Source organism: Oncorhynchus gorbuscha, linkage group LG26, assembly GCF_021184085.1.
Source record: "Oncorhynchus gorbuscha isolate QuinsamMale2020 ecotype Even-year linkage group LG26, OgorEven_v1.0, whole genome shotgun sequence".
Taxonomy (NCBI): domain Eukaryota; kingdom Metazoa; phylum Chordata; class Actinopteri; order Salmoniformes; family Salmonidae; genus Oncorhynchus; species Oncorhynchus gorbuscha.
The window spans coordinates 21,499,727-21,517,956 of NC_060198.1; the positions used below are offsets into that span (position 1 = coordinate 21,499,727).

The 18,230-nt window shown below is 43.1% G+C and overlaps 4 protein-coding genes across 15 annotated transcripts in view; 2 read left to right on the forward strand and 2 right to left on the reverse strand.

The window, feature by feature from the left end:
* LOC124015217 (procollagen galactosyltransferase 1-like) overlaps positions 1-1,722 on the reverse strand; it is a 31,440-nt gene extending 29,718 nt beyond the window's left edge. Inside the window, exon 1 of the mRNA XM_046330263.1 lies at positions 1,324-1,722. Coding sequence (XP_046186219.1) covers positions 1,324-1,541 — 218 coding nt within the window. The 5' untranslated portion in view covers positions 1,542-1,722. The remainder of the gene's footprint in view (positions 1-1,323) is intronic.
* A 133-nt stretch (positions 1,723-1,855) lies between these two features.
* LOC124015220 (6-phosphogluconolactonase-like) lies at positions 1,856-6,379 on the reverse strand. Of its 10 annotated transcripts, XR_006835119.1 has the most exons (6): positions 6,152-6,379; positions 5,445-5,713; positions 4,551-4,658; positions 4,085-4,221; positions 2,900-2,925; positions 1,856-2,646 (listed from the first exon to the last, which is right to left on the reverse strand). XR_006835119.1 is itself a non-coding variant. In XM_046330271.1 (4 exons), the coding sequence occupies exons 1-4, from the start codon at positions 6,207-6,209 to the stop codon at positions 4,177-4,179; spliced, it is 480 nt and encodes a 159-aa protein (XP_046186227.1). In that variant the 5' UTR covers positions 6,210-6,379; the 3' UTR covers positions 1,856-4,176. The 10 variants fall into 10 exon arrangements, 3 of the variants coding, with proteins under 3 accessions (XP_046186227.1, XP_046186228.1, XP_046186226.1); XR_006835118.1 differs by lacking the exon at positions 2,900-2,925; XR_006835117.1 differs by having other exon boundaries at positions 1,856-2,925.
* Positions 5,475-8,873, forward strand: LOC124015219 (oocyte zinc finger protein XlCOF19-like). Of its 3 annotated transcripts, XM_046330268.1 has the most exons (5): positions 5,475-5,747; positions 5,859-5,945; positions 7,499-7,586; positions 7,685-7,793; positions 8,032-8,873. In XM_046330268.1, the coding sequence occupies exons 3-5, from the start codon at positions 7,536-7,538 to the stop codon at positions 8,739-8,741; spliced, it is 870 nt and encodes a 289-aa protein (XP_046186224.1). In that variant the 5' UTR covers positions 5,475-5,747; positions 5,859-5,945; positions 7,499-7,535; the 3' UTR covers positions 8,742-8,873. The 3 variants fall into 3 exon arrangements, with proteins under 3 accessions (XP_046186224.1, XP_046186223.1, XP_046186225.1); XM_046330267.1 differs by lacking the exons at positions 5,475-5,747; positions 5,859-5,945 and adding an exon at positions 6,734-7,202; XM_046330269.1 differs by lacking the exons at positions 5,475-5,747; positions 5,859-5,945 and adding an exon at positions 6,734-7,128.
* Positions 8,874-9,869: 996 nt separating this feature from the next.
* On the forward strand, positions 9,870-18,216 carry LOC124016490 (zinc finger protein 24-like). The gene is made up of 5 exons (XM_046332062.1): positions 9,870-10,022; positions 13,586-13,835; positions 15,157-15,293; positions 15,607-15,712; positions 17,115-18,216. Exons 1-5 carry the CDS (start codon positions 9,870-9,872, stop codon positions 17,756-17,758), a joined length of 1,290 nt encoding a protein of 429 aa, XP_046188018.1. The 3' UTR covers positions 17,759-18,216.
* The last annotated feature ends 14 nt before the right edge of the window (positions 18,217-18,230 follow it).

An 18,230-nucleotide genomic window follows, 5' to 3' on the forward strand; every position in this document is an offset into this window, starting at 1 on the left:
GATCGGCTATGGCTAGAAGACTGGTGACATCAACCGCCTGAACACAGCCCGAACAAGGAGAGGAACCGACTTCGGAAGAAGTCGTGACATACTGATAGCAGCGGTGGCGCTTGGCTTGCAAGTGCAAATTCAGAACACACAACATTCGAGAATTAAAAGCTTATTTAATGCGTCAAATAGTGCTATTGTCAAATAGTGTTATTTGACGTGTATCTTTTTTTGACACGCAAAGACCAAAACGGCGTTCCATAGTATGTAGTGAGTCTAATAGCAGTGACGCTATGAGTGTGTAACTCCGGTAGGGCAACATCTGAAAAATAGCGCGAAAACCAACATCACCCACGCCCTAGTCAGTCCAAGTACATTGGCCTGTACACAACTCATTCACTAACAATATATCTATATCAGTAGTAGCCTAACCATAGTAGAGGTTCCAAGTTATTGTTTATTTTTATTTACCTCAAAACATCATCAATACACTGTTTAGCAATAGGCTACACAGTACTTTATCTGACCTGGAGGTTAATACCAAGAAATACTCCAATTGACCTCCATCCCACCACCCACTCATTTAGACTGCTAAAATACAAAGATCCACAGTCCCCTCCCCGCTTTCATCATGGGGGACAATCAAGAGATTTTCTGTGGCTATATTTCCTGTAGTCATCATCTCAGTTTAATAGCTTAACTATCTGATCAGTATCTTGCCTATCCCTTAGGGCGACACGTTCATAAATCTGACTAGTGAACAGTCTGCAGACTGGGGGTGTATGCTCTACTTGGCAAAGGTGAGGAGAAATACAGTAGAAGACGGATAGACAGGTCTCAGCTAGTTAGTTACAAGGAGGGGGCTCTATCCTTTCTGTGTTTCCAATGGGTGAATTATTACCACGTAGGCAATGGACAGTAGTAGCTGCTACTACCTCAACAGAAATGCCAAACATGACCAATTCAATTGAACACTATACACCATGCAGGGCACTCAACGTAATTAATTTGAGAATATGGTGACGTTGCAGGAAAATGACAACCCCGTTTTCCCCCTAAATACTTTCCCAGGCAGTGCAAGACTCAATGAAAGTCGCGCCCACCTCGACTGGATTCATCTTTCCGGAACCTTTGTGATGATAGCTGTAATTCTGATGTTGCATATATACAATGTTGCTTTTGACTGTCATCTAAAAATAATCAAATTGACCAGTAACGAGGAATATGACACCCTACCATTGTAAATTACAGTAACGTTAGCTATCGAACATGCTAGCCACAGCAATACCATCATAGAACAGAGACCATACCTCACATTTAAACTGAGAAACTTACCAAACTGCCACGCGGTCCTTGGGATAATTCAGACGTTCGATAGTTCCAAGGAAATAAGGCAGAGAATGTTCAGAGTTACGGCAGACAAGGGCAATGAGGACCCGAGGGGCAAGAAGTGGTGATTCGGGGCTCCAGCGTTCTTCGGGGAAGTATCCTTGAGCTGGTCCGGAGAATAGTAACGTCAGGGCGGTGGACAGAAGGAAGATGTACCGGTGCATCGCAAAGCACAGCAAATGGAGAAAAGGCTATAGACTAACAAAGACGCACACTATGCAGAAAGAGCAAATATTTCACCGACTTGAAGCCCTTTCATGAAAATATGTCACCACCGACAAAAACGCAACACCTCAGTGACAACGCTGCAAATAGTCTCAGGCTCTACTCAACCAGAGGATTAAAGGGAATGTCGTTCAATGTTTAAAAGGGATGGGCCTAAATTACACGGTGGTTGTTACAATGTAACAGCAAGTTTATGACAGGTTGAATAATCCTTTTTACATGTGGAAACTATTGCGAATTGAACAAATTCATTTTTTTAACCTTTATTAATCGATTTGTAATGTTAATATTGATAATCATTCTGTACAAATATTCACATATTTTCATCACTGTAACCTTTAGCCAAGAAGGGCATGTGCCATTTCAGTTTATCATCAAAATCATAAATGTTTTGGCTAGACAGAAGTGCATGTCATCCATTTTAACGCCCACTGATAGTCCAATGCAAAGTCGGACTTCAAAGTACAGCGGTCAACAGATTAGTAACAAAGTAAACACTTTCTGGCTGAGGCTACCATACAAGCAGCTTGTTGGAATCCCATACAATTCCATGAGATAGTACACACTAAATAACCCTGAAACTTTAACAGTAAATCTATTTGTATTATTATGACATTACACCTTTTCCTCTGGAATGAATCATCCAGCAACTACTTCAAATGGTTTCCCCATAATTATACATACATTCAGCACCGTTCTACAACTGATGTGTAAACAATCCAATGTTTTTCCTATTCATTCATAAATTCACTTAAATCCCATTTTCCTGGTAGGTAGGGTTTAATCTCATGCCTAAAACATAACACTGTCAAATAGAAACAGGAATGTTCAGTGATATCCTGCACATTTTTCTCTGTGGGTGTTGAGTTTCTGAGCTCCTTTTTGTCCTTCTCTTTGGTCTTTAGAGTTTTGCTGCAGAGCCTGGTCTCTCCATTTGGAGTGTCAAGGAAGCAGTGGCTGGTTCATCTGTGAGCCAGAACAGCTCACCGTGGCTGGGGACCACTCTGGCTGCAGGTAGGGCCTGGCCTTCACCACCCTCCAGCACTTGAAAGGAAAAGCTCACTTGTAGTAGTGTTATCAACAACCACAGAAATGCTCTCAATCCATTACTGTTTTACAGTGAGATCTATTTTTGGGATATATATATTTTTTAAACAGTAAATTACAGGTAAACATAGATACAAATAACCTGAATCAAGTCTTCATAGTGACATTTCTTGATGCTTAATAGGTTAGGATCAGGGTTAGATATTATTGAGTCAGAGAGGATGCCAGTATGAAGGATAGGATATAGTACCTATAGCACTGGTGCTTTGCTGCCTCCTGTTGACACAAAGATCACACAATGGGCTAAGTTCACTATGGGAAATGTCATGCTCACACGTTGTGGTGGGGGCTTGGGCGAGTCACAGATTGGGGCCACAATTTTCTAGGTTTCCTAAAAGAGGAGTAAACCCAAAATACAAGAACGGTCCATACATAGCCAGTGGAGTGACTAAAACAACACATGCATGGCAGGACAGGTGTATCCATGTGTGTGACGAAACACATTAAATAAACACTCTACTGGTCAGAACCAGACTTGAATTAACTGAAAGGAAGAATCTAAAGATCATTTTTTAAAACCTTACACAGATGTCACAAAATACTGGCTAAACGTTAATTTATAGCCCCAAACCTCTGAATCCATATTTTAACCTACTGCATATTATCTTTAAGTGTCTTTAAAATATGTTCTAATTATGATAGACTGAAGGGTGGGTTCCCAGGGGGATTTATAACAATGGGTGTTTGAAGTGGTGTGAGATTTTCTAAAATGTTTAAAAGCCCCATATGTCAGTATGACAGTAATTTGCAATCATGCATTCATGGCTTTGCACTACAATACATTATGTTTGTGTCAACATGAACGTCTTCCCTTACATGTGCTAAACATAACTATTTGTATTCAACTAACTGTAGAGTGGTTATGGCTCATTTCCAGTTCAGATAACATGAAACTGGGAGAGGGTGGCTGCTTGGGACATGTATGCTGAGGGTTTTCTGATCTCCCATAACAGAAGACAGTTCTTCCTTCATGAAAGACTATCTGATGAGAATGGTACCTAAAAGCTTTAATTACACCCAGACCAAGCAACGCCTTTTTAATGTTTTTTAACCCCCATTGAGAACAGATGTAATGTCATGATCTGATCTTCACAAGACCATATGGATAGAAAAAGAAGACGTATTAGTAACATTGATGTAAATAGTTATCCGTTTTAGCTCCTTTGATACCAGAATTACAACCTAATGAGTGATACAGGTGGCGTTCCAGGTCGTCTGAGAAGATGTCTTTATCATATAAAATGCTAAACACTTCTCCAGGCATTGTGAGATTTGATAAACAGTGCAACGCGACTGCAAAAAAAGACAACCTGGGAGACAACATGGCTACAGTGCAATAAAGACGACCTGAAACTGGGCTGTAGACTATGCTCACCTACAACGGGGGATGGTCTGGGAAGAGGGAACAGGTGTGTCCATCAGGCCCCATGTCCAGCAGCAACAGATCAAACACAGAGATATCCTCCTTCAGGACTCAGTGAATTGACGTTGCCACAAGCAGCACTGGAGATACTGAGATGAACGAGATGCAACACTTTGTTCTCACACAGTCGCACAAAGTATCTGCACGGGTTCCCTTCACACTGTTCACAGCGTGGTAGACAGGGCACCAAATCAGCAGAGAAGTTGAGTCTTGCGATTCAACACTCTTAGTTGTTGCAGAAATTGACCCACTATGCTCCTTACTTTCTGCATCTACGTCATATCGCTGAGTTTACCTTTAATACGAAAATAGATTATAATATCTCAATGGTTCATGTCATAACTTTTCTTTGTTTCATAACCATACAAGTGATAAATGAACTGTGTGTGTGTGTATATGTGTGTGTGTGAGTCTGTACCTCCTTCAGTTTGCAGGCATAATCCTCAGCACACTCCTGTACAGATGAAGAGGAGTCAATCGCCAGGACCCCACTGTCTGGGATGTTGATTTTGGAGAACAACTGATTCTGTTGACAAAAACAAAACATGATTGAATATAAATAGTTATTTAACCTGATAGATGCAGAAGAACTGTCCTTACTTAAGGTTGAATGAGAACTAGAAAAAAGGTAGTAAATGCCCTGCCCCTGAATTAAATATGTGTGCTCGCAGAAAAATACAGACATCAGGCTGTAGATAAGAATATGCACATGCATTAAGTGTACAAACATCTTCCTAACATTGAGTTTACACCTCCATTTTCCCTCAGAACAGCCCCAATTTGTCAGGGCATGGGCAAGGTTTAGAAAGCATTCCACAGGGATGCTGGCTCATATTGACTCAAATGCTTCCCATAGTTGTGTCAAGTTGGCTGAATGTCCTTTGGGTGGTGGACCATTTTTGATACACACAGGAAACTGTTGAGGGTGACAAACCATGCAGTTCTTGACACACATTTGAACTGGTGCGCCTGGCATCTAGTACCATACCCCGTTCAACGGCACTTAAATATTTTGTCTTGCCCATTCACCCTCTGAACGGCACACATACTGCACACAATCCATGTCTCAATTGTCCGTCTTTAACCTGTCTCCTCCCCTTCATCTACACTGATTGAAGTGGATTTAACAACTGACATCAATAGGGGATCATAGCCTTCACCTGGTCAGTCTATCATGGAAAGAGCATATGTTCCTAATATTTTGTACATTCAGTGTATATTAATTGTTATCTTTTCTACATACAGTAAACTCTGTGATTTTAATATATGCAGCTGCCGAGGCAAGGACCAGTAAACTATGAGATTCTGTTACCTTGTGCAGTCCATAGGTACTCTCTCCATCGTCAAAGGGAACCAGCCTGTCATCACAGAAACCTACTAGCCAGTGGCTGCAGTCCAGGTCTGGCAGGGCAGGCAGCTCCTTGCTGAGCATGGACACCAAGCTGCCCCCTGAGAGGCCCAGGGAGAACTGGCCATGGTCCAACAGGGCCTTGTCAGCCCGAGATGCTACCAGGTGAGCCAGAGCTGGACCAAGCTCTGCTGCTGAAGAGAACACCACTACTCTTCTGCCTGACATCCTGACTGGAATAGAAGAGGGAAAAGAAAGAAGGTTGAGGTAACGGAAAACATTTTATTTTATAATCAGTGATGCACTTACTATACCAGCAAGGAGGAAGTGTCACTGTCAATCCACATCATTGTTTTACAATTCACCATGATATTGCAGAATTTCCCCAATTCCAGAGAAGAAGGCCAGCTACCAATAAATATAGAAAAAAAGGCAAGACTGGACTGGTCTATAATACTAATGATGGTGAGTACTCTTCGGCAGAACTTCACATCTCACTGTAGTCCGAATGTGACTACGCTTTCCATTGCCTGTACATCAGCCTAAGATAAAATGTAATTGTATGAAACATTCTGGCTTGTACAGAAACCTTCCAAATTTTTGCAGTGCTTAGTTTCAGGCTGTGTAACCAGAAACTGGTATAACAGTCTGATTTATTAGCAGAATCTCACCGATGCACGTTGTAATAGTGTCCACTGTGGTGCATGTAAAATAGCTTTGCAGTGCCATTGACAGCTTGCATCTCAATCTGGAGAGTAGGTGAAGCTCACCAGTTCCAGACAGGTATCAAATTCATACTATTAGCCATAATAAAGCGTGTGGAAAAGCAACATTTTACTCAAAGTTAATCTTGTGGAATTACTTTTTTTTTTTTTGGTCGGCGAACATTTTGCCACTCGCAGCACTTCCTGAAACTATTCATCCACTAGCCAATCAAATATCCAGGACCGCCCTGTTATGTTGCATTCTGGTAATTGTAGTGAATGTGATTACCTCAAATCCTATGTGCAATGTATATGGATTTAAGCCTAAAAACGGTCTTTAGTACACTATAATCGTCTTTGATTATCTGGAAATCAACCAACTAATAATTAACAGTTTATGAACTACTTATAACAATTTAATCTCCTCTTACTCGATATAGTTATGGTAGTTGTTAAATTAAAATGTTCTAAAATTATTCTCCCAAATGCTTTTTAGATACAAAGTTGCCACTTGTCTTTGCTGCGATTTCCCCTCCGATCCTGTAGATGGAACCATGTGTCTTTGTTGTGTGCATGTTTGTACAAAGAACGAGGCACACATTGTTATATTTAACAAACTAAATATTTGACAGCTCGTTGAAAGTAATTACATACAGTTATCAGCATATTTTAGTTGTATATATACTTTTGCCAAAATGTCGACAGCTTTTTGTTTTCAAGCACAGCTCGTTTCAGTCATGGACGCGTTATCAAAAACAGCTGTTTCAGAAATAAGCAAACTGGTCGACATCGAATCAAAGGTTTTAAAATTAGAAATAACGCGTGGTCGGAATGAAATAGCAGCACTTACAGAGAAACTGCAGTTGATGGAGAATTTGCTTTGGATCGACCGAGGGCACAGGCAGCACGCAACCGCAGATACACGCACGAAAACACCAATAAGAGTGAGAGACGGTTTAATGAACGATTATTGTGAAATACCTCAGTCTGAGCCCAAAAGAACTGCAATCAAAAAAAGGTTTGCAAAGTTGACTCTTATTCAATATTCCATGGGCAGGTAATGTAATTGTGTGTGTATGTGAATATATCTGGGTCAAATACGTGTGCTGTGTTTAGTCCCCAAAGTGCACATGCCTAATTTGCTATAGTTTTTAACCCAGGTCTGGATTATACTGGCCACAAATCACAGATATTAGAATGATTCTGCATGAAACCCTGTGCTGCTTGAATCCTGTGGCTTCTGCTTGCTCTTTGGGTTTAGGCTGGGTAACTGTAAATTTTTTTTTGTATCAAATACTTTTCTTGTATGCTTAGTGAGAGTTCCTGGGAAAACATTTGTCCTCCCCAAGAGATGCACGTTATCCATCCGGTTGAAGATAGTGCTCTTGTTTTGGAAACAGTGGTAAGTTATGAAACTGTCATTCCTTCTGTCAAGTAGCCTTACTGTAATGTCCTTCTAGTTACCATTTTTTTGCTGAGCTATTGTTATTTACCCTAAAGCCTACCACAGTGGTGAGAGACCAGCCTAAGTTGATTGTGATCAAGGAGGAACCCTCAGAGGTGGACATATGGGGTAGAGGGCCAAAGACTGAACTCATAAATGAAAAGGGTGAGTGTTGATGGATTAAATCACATGTGGGCCTGGGTGCCAAATAGTACACTGTCAGGGAGGACAATGCCTTGTGTTGGCATTGCTGAACAGTTGGGTAACCTAGACGGTTGGGTGATCTAGTGCAATAATACAATAGGCAAAATGCAGAAGCATTGCCTTGTCTTGTGTAACTGAATAAAGATTGAACTGTTTAATTCTGTTCTAAAATATATACATGCCTTCCTGTGTCAAACAGAAGCAGCAACATCACTTGATACAGATGTTGGGTGTCTTGATGTGCATCAGCATTGTCCAGACGGCTCAGACAAACACCCTATGCTTACTGAGAGCCAAGTGAACCACAGCACTCCGCCCTCATCCAGAGTGCAATTGGAGGGCCTGGACACACATTGGATGCCGCCTGCATGTTCACAGAGCCAGGATGCACAGCAGATCACACCTGCTGCACAGAGAAACTCCATAACTGGAAACGGCTCTGGTGGTATAACAAATGTGCCCTTTCAGAGTTTCAGTGTGGCAAAGTCAAACATGAAGATCCACAGCCTGAGAACGTCAGGAGCTAAAAGATTTGGCTGTATGCAATGTGGCAAGAACTTCAGGTGTTACAGTCAGCTGGAAATACACCAGCGAAGTCACACTGGAGAGAAACCGTACCGATGCACGCTGTGTGGAAAGAGATATGCACAAAAAGGGCATCTTTATACCCACCAACGCACCCATACTGGAGAAAAACCATATCGCTGCCTCGACTGCGGCAAGAGCTTCATTCAAAAATGCACTCTCGATATGCACCAGCGCACCCACACTGGAGAAAAACCTTATGTTTGTGTGAAATGTGGGAAGGGATTTACTAAAAACTGTAACCTTAAGAAACACATGGGTGTACATACAGAGTTCAGCATGCATGTTTCCAGTGAGTCCAGTTTTCAAGAGGACAGATGGTAAAATAGACCATGAGTACTAGTACCAACCAACCAGCCTCTGCAGTGGATTTGATGGACTTCAGTCATTAAAAGTTTTCCTCATAGAATATAAGTTTTTGCTTTTCAGAAAAATAAAGGTGTCCCTTTTTCAACATTTGCTAGGTCTCTATTTTGCTGTCCGTCATATTTTTCCTCATTTCAAATGGGTTGAGGTGAAATATAGCCCTGAAAGTAACAGCCAACTATAAAGGTGTCTAGTTTAAAAAAAATTGGCTCTAAACATTACTGCATTGAATTGTGGGATATATGACAGTAAACCATGAAATAAAGCTCAACAGAAGTGTCCGTGAAAAAAAAGTAATCGTGACCTTTACTTAATGCTTTACGGTAAAGTATCCCACAATTCAATGCGGTAATGTTTCGATTAATGAGTGAGAGGTCTATTCAGAGATGGTAGGAGAAGATAGGAAACTCTATTGCATTCTTATTAACGTCCATTATCTACGTTGCTCACGCGTCGTCATTGAGTCGCGCGGTGTATTCTGGGTGATTCTGGGACAAGGAGTATTTATATATATATATATAAAAAATACTCATTGTGTATGTATATATATATATATAACAATACTCCTTGTGTGTGTATATATAGTATAATATTTTCTTTCAATGAGTGAATGGGAGTCAATTGGGCGCTAACGCAAAACCCCAATATTCGTCAACAAGAAGTACAACATTACAAATATTTTCCGAGATGTGAGATATTTAACGTGTTCTCTGTAATATCGTATAGCTTTTGCATCGTGACATTACGTACTGTCGAGGAAAATAGGCATACCCCGACTTTGAGAAGGGATTGCGTAACGATTAGTTTAGCAACTGCGTGACAACTTGAACGCGATTGGTCGAGAGTCTGCTGGTGATAAGTTTTATAGGTTATCCATTATTTTTCTAATGGCATTCCTATCTCCTAATTTATCTATTATCTCTGGTCTGTTTGAGCTAGCTAGCCACCCAATCAATGTCTATTATTATTCCGTTTTATTAATATAGCCAAGCCTATCATACGCGTTGGACTTAGTTTCTTTTTAAAAACAAAACCATGAATACGTTGATAAATCGGGGAAGTTTTCAGACCCAGTTAGTTTCCATTATGGAAATGCTAAGCAAAGCTGCTGTGGTTGAAATCGGCAAACTTGTCGACGAGTGCTCGGCGGTTCTCCGTTCTGAAATATCCCAACAACACATGAACGAGAACGAGGCATTAAAGAAGAAATGTTACCTGCTAGAGATTGAATTAAAGACGGTAAAACTGCACGAACGTAAAAGGGTCATTGCCAGCCGTTGTCAGAATGGAGTTCAGGTCTCGGAACAAATATTTACGCATCAAGCAAGTGAGAACCGAGGTGAGCATTTTTAGACTGTAGGTAAGATATTTAATCCATGATAGGTTGCTAGCTAGCAACTGTAGCCGATTAAAATACATTCCATGATTTACGACTTAGATAAGTGTGGGCGGGCTTTAAAGATACACCTAGTGATTTCAGCACCCAAAGAATAGCCCGCAATAGCTGCACACATTGTTCTATTTGCGGGCTATTCTTTGGGTAATGTAATCAGTACATTATGTTGGTTTTTGTTAACTTTTTATGTGACATCGGCCGAACAGCCACGTACTCCATCTAAACGTGACTCAATTCTCAATTTCGGGTACAGTTCTAGAAACAAATCTCTCTACTTTCATATCACATCAAAAACATGAAACAAATTCAAATTGTACACTTAACGTTACTGCACTGTTTTAACACAGTTGCAGCCGACAGTATTTTTCGGTGACAACATGTTTGTTGCGTCCATCTTCCGTTTACACCAAGGTGTTCGGAGACGTCTTCCAGCTGTTTTCCGTAATCAAGCGATGTAAACATGGACATTTGGCACTGTCAGAACCCTAACGATGAGAAGGTGTGTAGTAATTTAACCTTTTGATTTTTGAAAAGTATTTCTCGCGGATATGAAATATGCGTTCCTTATGTTTTCAAAATCATACCGCAAGCGATGCATTTTAACGTTCATAATGAGTGTGGGTGTCTTAACAAACTTCCCACGCCAGACGATCTGATTATCAATATGTACTAATTAGATCTATTAATGTACTAGTTAGATCTGAACCAGGGGAGACTTTAAAGTCCAGACGGATTACCAGGACGTGTACTCAAAACATGTGCTGAGCAGCTGGCAAGTGTCTTCACTGACATTTTCAACCTATCCCTGACCTGGTCTGTAATACAAACTTGTTTCAAGCAGACCACCACAGTCCCCTTGACCAATAATTCCAACGTAACCTGCCTAAATTACTATCACTCTGTAACACTTGCATGTATATAAATGCTTTGAAAGGCTGGCCATTGCTCAAACAGATAACATTTACATTACATTTAAGTCATGTAGCAGACGCTCTTATCCAGAGCGACTTACAAATTGGTGCATTCACCTTATGACATCCAGTGGAACAGCCACTTTACAATAGTGCATCTAAATATTTTAAGGGGGGTGAGAAGGATTACTTTATCCTATCCTAGGTATTCCTTAAAGAGGTGGGGTTTCAGGTGTCTCCGGAAGGTGGTGATTGACTCCTCTGTCCTGGCGTAGTGAGGGAGTTTGTTCCACCATTGGGGAGCCAGAGCAGCGAACAGTTTTGACTGGGCTGAGCGGGAACTGTACTTCCTCAGTGGTAGGGAGGCGAGCAGGCCAGAGGTGGATGAACGTAGTGCCCTTATTTGGGTGTAGGGCCTGATCAGAGCCTGGAGGTACTGAGGTGCCGTTCCCCTCACAGCTCCGTAGGCAAGCACCATGGTCTTGTAGCGGATGCGAGCTTCAACTGGAAGCCAGTGGAGAGAGCGGAGGAGCGGGGTGAGAGAACTTGGGAAGGTTGAACACTAGACGGGCTGCGGCGTTCTGGATGAGTTGTAGGGGTTTAATGGCACAGGCAGGGAGCCCAGCCAACAGCGAGTTGCAGTAATCCAGACGGGAGATGACAAGTGCCTGGATTAGGACCTGCGCCGCTTCCTGTGTGAGGCAGGGTCGTACTCTGCGGATGTTGTAGAGCATGAACCTACAGGAACGGGCCACCGCCTTGATGTTAGTTGAGAACGACAGGGTGTTGTCCAGGATCACGCCAAGGTTCTTAGCACTCTGGGAGGAGGACACAATGGAGTTGTCAACCGTGATGGCGAGATCATGGAACGGGCAGTCCTTCCCGGGAGGAAGAGCAGTTCCGTCTTGCCGAAGTTCAGCTTGAGGTGGTGATCCGTCATCCACACTGATATGTCTGCCAGACATGCAGAGATGCGATTCGCCACCTGGTCATCAGAAGGGGAAAGGAGAAGATTAATTGTGTGTCGTCTGCATAGCAATGATAGGAGAGACCATGTGAGGTTATGACAGAGCCAAGTGACTTGGTGTATAGCGAGAATAGGAGAGGGCCTAGAACAGAGCCCTGGGGGACACCAGTGGTGAGAGCGCGTGGTGAAGAGACAGATTCTCGCCACGCCACCTGGTAGGAGCGACCTGTCAGGTAGGACGCAATCCAAGCGTGGGCCGCGCCGGAGATGCCCAACTCGGAGAGGGTGGAGAGGAGGATCTGATGGTTCACAGTATCGAAGGCAGCCGATAGGTCTAGAAGGATGAGAGCAGAGGAGAGAGAGTTAGCTTTAGCGGTGCGGAGCGCCTCCGTGATACAGAGAAGAGCAGTCTCAGTTGAATGACTAGTCTTGAAACCTGACTGATTTGGATCAAGAAGGTCATTCTGAGAGAGATAGCGGGAGAGCTGACCAAGGACGGCACGTTCAAGAGTTTTGGAGAGAAAAGAAAGAAGGGATACTGGTCTGTAGTTGTTGACATCGGAGGGATCGAGTGTAGGTTTTTTCAGAAGGGGTGCAACTCTCGCTCTCTTGAAGACGGAAGGGACGTAGCCAGCGGTCAGGGATGAGTTGATGAGCGAGGTGAGGTAAGGGAGAAGGTCTCCGGAAATGGTCTGGAGAAGAGAGGAGGGGATAGGGTCGAGCGGGCAGGTTGTTGGGCGGCCGGCCGTCACAAGACGCGAGATTTCATCTGGAGAGAGAGGGAGAAAGAGGTCAGAGCACAGGGTAGGGCAGTGTGAGCAGAACCAGCGGTGTCGTTTGACTTAGCAAACGAGGATCGGATGTCGTCGACATTCTTTTCAAAATGGTTGACGAAGTCATCTGCAGAGAGGGAGGAGGGGGGGTTCAGGAGGGAGGAGAAGGTGGCAAAGAGCTTCCTAGGGTTAGAGGCAGATGCTTGGAATTTAGAGTGGTAGAAAGTGGCTTTAGCAGCAGAGACAGAGGAGGAAAATGTAGAGAGAAGGGAGTGAAAGGATGCCAGGTCCGCAGGGAGGCGAGTTTTCCTCCATTTCCGCTCGGCTGCCCGGAGCCCTGTTCTGTGAGCTCGCAATGAGTCGTCAAGCCACGGAGCGGGAGGGGAGGACCGAGCCGGCCTGGAAGATAGGGGACATAGAGAGTCAAAGGATGCAGAAAGGGAGGAGAGGAGGGTTGAGGAGGCAGAATCAGGAGATAGGTTGGAGAAGGTTTGAGCAGAGGGAAGAGATGATAGGATGGAAGAGGAGAGAGTAGCGGGGGAGAGAGAGCGAAGGTTGGGACGGCGCGATACCATCCGAGTAGGGGCAGTGTGGGAAGTGTTGGATGAGAGCGAGAGGGAAAAGGATACAAGGTAGTGGTCGGAGACTTGGAGGGGAGTTGCAATGAGGTTAACGCAATCTCTATTGCACTCCACACTGCCCTCAGCCATTTGGATAAATGGAATACCTATGTAAGAATGCTGTTCATTGACTAGAGCTCAGCATTCAACAACATAGTCTCCTCCAAGCTCAGGACCCTGGGACTGATCACCTCCCTCATCAACTGGATCTTGGACTTCCTGACGGGCTGTCCCCCTCCAGGCGGTGAGGGTAGGCAACAACACATCTGCCACACTGACCATCAACCCGGGGGTTGTGTGCTTAGTCAGAGACCTGGCAATGTGGTGCCAGCGCAACAACCTCTCCAAGAGAAAGGAGCTGATCGTGGACTACAGGAACAGAGGGGTGAGTATGCCCCCATCCACATCGATGGGGCAATAGTGTAGAGGGTCGAGAGCTTCAAATTTCTTGGTGTCCACATCACTAAGGAATTAACATGGTCCACGCATTTGTGAAGAGGGCATGACAGCACCTCTTCCCCCCTCAGGAGGCTGAAAAGATTTGGCATGGGCCCTCAGATCCTCAAAGTTCTACAGCTGCACCATTAAGAGGATCTTGACTGGCTGCATCAATGCATTGGAATGGCAACTGCAAGGCACCTGACCGCAAGGCGCTACAGAGGGTGGCGCGTAAGGCCCAGTATATCACTGAGGCCAAGCTCCCTGCCATCGAGGACCTCTTCCAGGCAGTGTCAGAGGAAGAACCCAAAAATTTGCAGACTCCAGCCCCCCCAAGCGATATAGGCTGTTTTCTGCTACCGCACGTAGTTCCAGTGCACAAGTCTGGAACCAACAGGACCCTGAAAAGCTTCTACCCCCAAGACATAAGACTACTAAACAAGAGTTCTAAATAGCAAATCAAATGGCTGCCGGACTACCTACATTGGCCCTTTTTTGTACTGACTCTATACCCACACATACTTACACTGACACCCCAACATACATTCACTTTCACACTCGCCACATACGCTGCTGCCACGGTCTAATATCTACCCCATTGCCTAGTCACTTTACCCCTACCTATATGTACATAGCTACCTTAATTACCTCGTACCCCTGCACATTGACTCAGTACGGGTATTCGCTGTATATAGCCATGTTATTTTTAGAAGTTATTCACTGTGTATTTATTTATTCCGTATATCACTGTTTTTATTATTATTAAAACATGTATTTTTTTTATTTAACAACATTGTTGGGAAAGGAACCATAAGCAAGCATTTCACTGTTAGTCTACACCTGTTATTTACAAAGCAAGTGACAAATACATTTTGATTTGATATGACAAATCTCTCTATGCCCACAATGCTTCCATTCATCTTCCCATTAGACAAATCTGCAAGCATATATGTACTTCCAAAAAAGGTCTAAATAGAAATGTATAAGCAACCAGAATTCTTTTCAATGTATTGTTTTTGACGGTAAAGGCACCCGAAACAGCACCTCTTCTGGTAAAAAAAAAACATATTTAATTATTTTTTTCGGTTGCTTGTCAATTTTTATTTAAACCTTTTTTGGAAGTACATACCGGGCGTAACCGCAGTAAATGACGATAGTTGCCTGCATATTTGGACATTAAAACACTTGCAGAGCTGTTTAATGGGAAGATGAATGGATGCTGGTTCAGCCACGGTCAGTATATTCATGATAGACGTTTCCATTTTCAGAGAAGCAGTCTGCCCCCGCCATAGAGGGTGTCTTTGGTAAGGACTGGTGCATGGACCTATGGAGAAATGGAGACTCTATCCCTCAGGATAAAGAGACAATTGGATCGGTCGTTTTGGGCGATGGTGACGTCACTCAGGTCAGATTTATTAATATCCTTGAATAGTGCATCTCTGCTAGCCAGGCTGTCCTACTTTGTTCCCTTCCCCTGACCTTAGTCCTACAATGTTTGCAGATCTGTAAGGTGACAAACCAAGCAATATGGCGGAAGCACTACACACCCCCACTGGTGTTTATACCTATTCAGATCCAAGGGTTAGAGGAGCGAATTGGGACTGGGAAGGGTTATACTCTTGGATCACAACAAAGGTTTCAAAGGTTCTTCTGTTACAGTCGGAATAAAAAAAGAACCATGTGTTGTCTAATAACAGTCACTCACCTGTCTTGTGTAGGCAATAGACTTGGTGGACAATGAGCCCGAGTTGGTGTTTATCAAAGAGGAGCTGTTTGAGGATCAGCCAGTGGACCAGCAGAGGGGACATGCAAGCAACAGAAAAAGTATGTGTGTCGTGATCGAGAAATTCTGACAGCTCATTCATATGTAAAATAAACAACATCCTTTCATGACGGATGGGGGCAAGTTGCAATTGTAAGTCAGTCTCTGGATAAGCATTGTATGCTACTATGACTAGTTTAAGGAAATAGGGCTGTGGCGGTCATTACATTTTGTCAGTCTGTTATTGTCATGCAAACGACTGCTGGTCTCACGGTAATTGACTGTTAATCGCCAGGCTCCACTCATACAAGCCGCTGATGCGTGCCTTTGGAAAGTCTCCATTTAAAAAAAAAAAGATTAATAAATCAATTGACTACAAATCACAATAAATTCATTCTTTTAGGCAGAGCTAAAGAAACATTATGAAATGAAGAAAATGTATTTCAGAGGAACCAAATGTGTTGGACTACTTACTGTATGTTATCTGGCTATGCACCACGCCATAGGCTTGTTTATTTAGCAGGCGAGATATGCTTATAAGATGCGTGCCAGTATTTTACGATTATATGATTTTAAAGTAAGAAGAATATAATTGAACTTACCTAAATAGAATGGATGTTGCTCATATGAAGTGGCTATGTTGAGCGTAAAATGTATCATTTGAAACGGGTCATATACGCTAGATTTAGAGTTATTTGGCAACTTTAGTTGTGAACGATTACAAGCCTTAGAAATTAAGACGTATGGGCTGCTTGTGCTCTTGCCTCAGGTTGCACATGCTGTTCTCTCATCAAGTGATCATATTTTCACCCATCACTTTTCTCAATTTAATCTTGTCTTTACTGCTATGGAAATCAGTTTAGATTTATAAATCTTCATTTATCAAATGGGCAAGAACCGAGGCAAGATAAAAAATAAAGACATTGTCATCCATATGCACTGGAAAAGTGGAGGAAACTTTACCGTTTGTATGTTTTTCACTCATGTTGGGTAGGCTACTCCAGTAATTTCACTGCACCACTTTATGCCAAGGGCTCTCCAACCCTGTTCCTGCAGCTACCCAGTGCTTAATTTGGGAAACAAAGTGAAATCTGTTCAGGAACAAGGATATTAACATGTTTTCCAATGTTTCAACCTATTGATCAATTTGAAGAAAGTTCAACAATCTCAGTTTTAAAAGCACATACTGTTTTGATGTGATTTTTTTGATTGCGTTTGCATTGTCTGTGGTTGGAGGCGAAGTAGTGCCCTGAGTACCAGGCCGTTAGCGACCTGATGAATTAGCGAGTTGGGTACTACTAAGGAGATTACCATGACTCGACTGTCACATAGAATTTTACTGCCGTCATGACTGCCGCTGTGGCAGTAATATGGTCACTGCAACAGCCCTATATGGGACTGGTTATTGAATTGTTTCACAGCTGTGATGCCGGTGTTGAGATTGTTTTCATTTGTACTGTACAGGGAGTGTAGCAGTGGAGGATGCTCCAGCAGTAGAGAGAACAGCTGCCAGTCAACTTCACCTATACCAGGGGGACTTGAACACATACCCTTCAATGCCTGACCCTGCAGGCAGCCATCAGGTACAGCCTGACACAGAGCAGCCCACATCCGTTGAGAGCCTCATGGAAGACCCCACTCTGGCTGGTCTGGTTGACAACACACCAGAGCCTGGCCCTGACACAGCCGATGGAATGTACATGGACTATCCTCCCCGCAACACATACACACCAAGAAACCGGCCAAGCCTCCAGCAGGGAACTGGAAAAGACCCGAAGCAGCAGTTTGATTGTTTGTTTTGTGGGAAGAGCTTTGGTTATTTAAGCTACTTGAAAGTCCACATCAGACGCCACTCTGGAGAGAAACCGTTTGGCTGCACAGTTTGCGGGAAGCGCTTCGCTCAGAAGACGTACCTGAAGCTGCATCAGCGTACACACTCCGGAGAGAAACCCTACAGTTGCACAGAATGTGGGAAGAGTTTCTCTCAGAAGAGTTCGTTGAACGTCCACCTCCGGAGTCACACTGGGGAGAAGCCTTATAGCTGTGTCGACTGTGGGAAGAGCTACACCTATAAACACGGTTTTAACACGCACCAATGTTTCAATTAAGGGATTAGGGAGTAGTCATTTTATATTGTCAATTTGTTTTTAATTTACATTTCAACCTTGTTTTGAAAACTGGCAACCGAAACATCTTTAACCTTATTGTAATCATGGTGGTTTTCAGTAGGTCACGTTTGTTTTTAAACTGTTGCGCTACTGTGTGCCCTTATGAACATTACCCAGCTGTTACTCTTCACTACATGGCAGAGAACTGTTCCATTCAAGTTTTCCCTCTGCGCCGTCCGTAGGATTGCACACACTGTGCCTTCTTGTCACACAATTGGCAAGAGACTATGCCCCACTGTTAGATGAAGAGATTTGAGTGACATTTTTGAACAGTGGTTGTCCTGATACCAGTTGTTTGTGCTACTGTGAAGAATGCCAGTGTGGTAGACCGATCATGTAAACGTGTGCCAAATAATTTTCTGTCATGAATTATGAAATTAAAGTAATGCGTACAGTAATACATTTACTTATT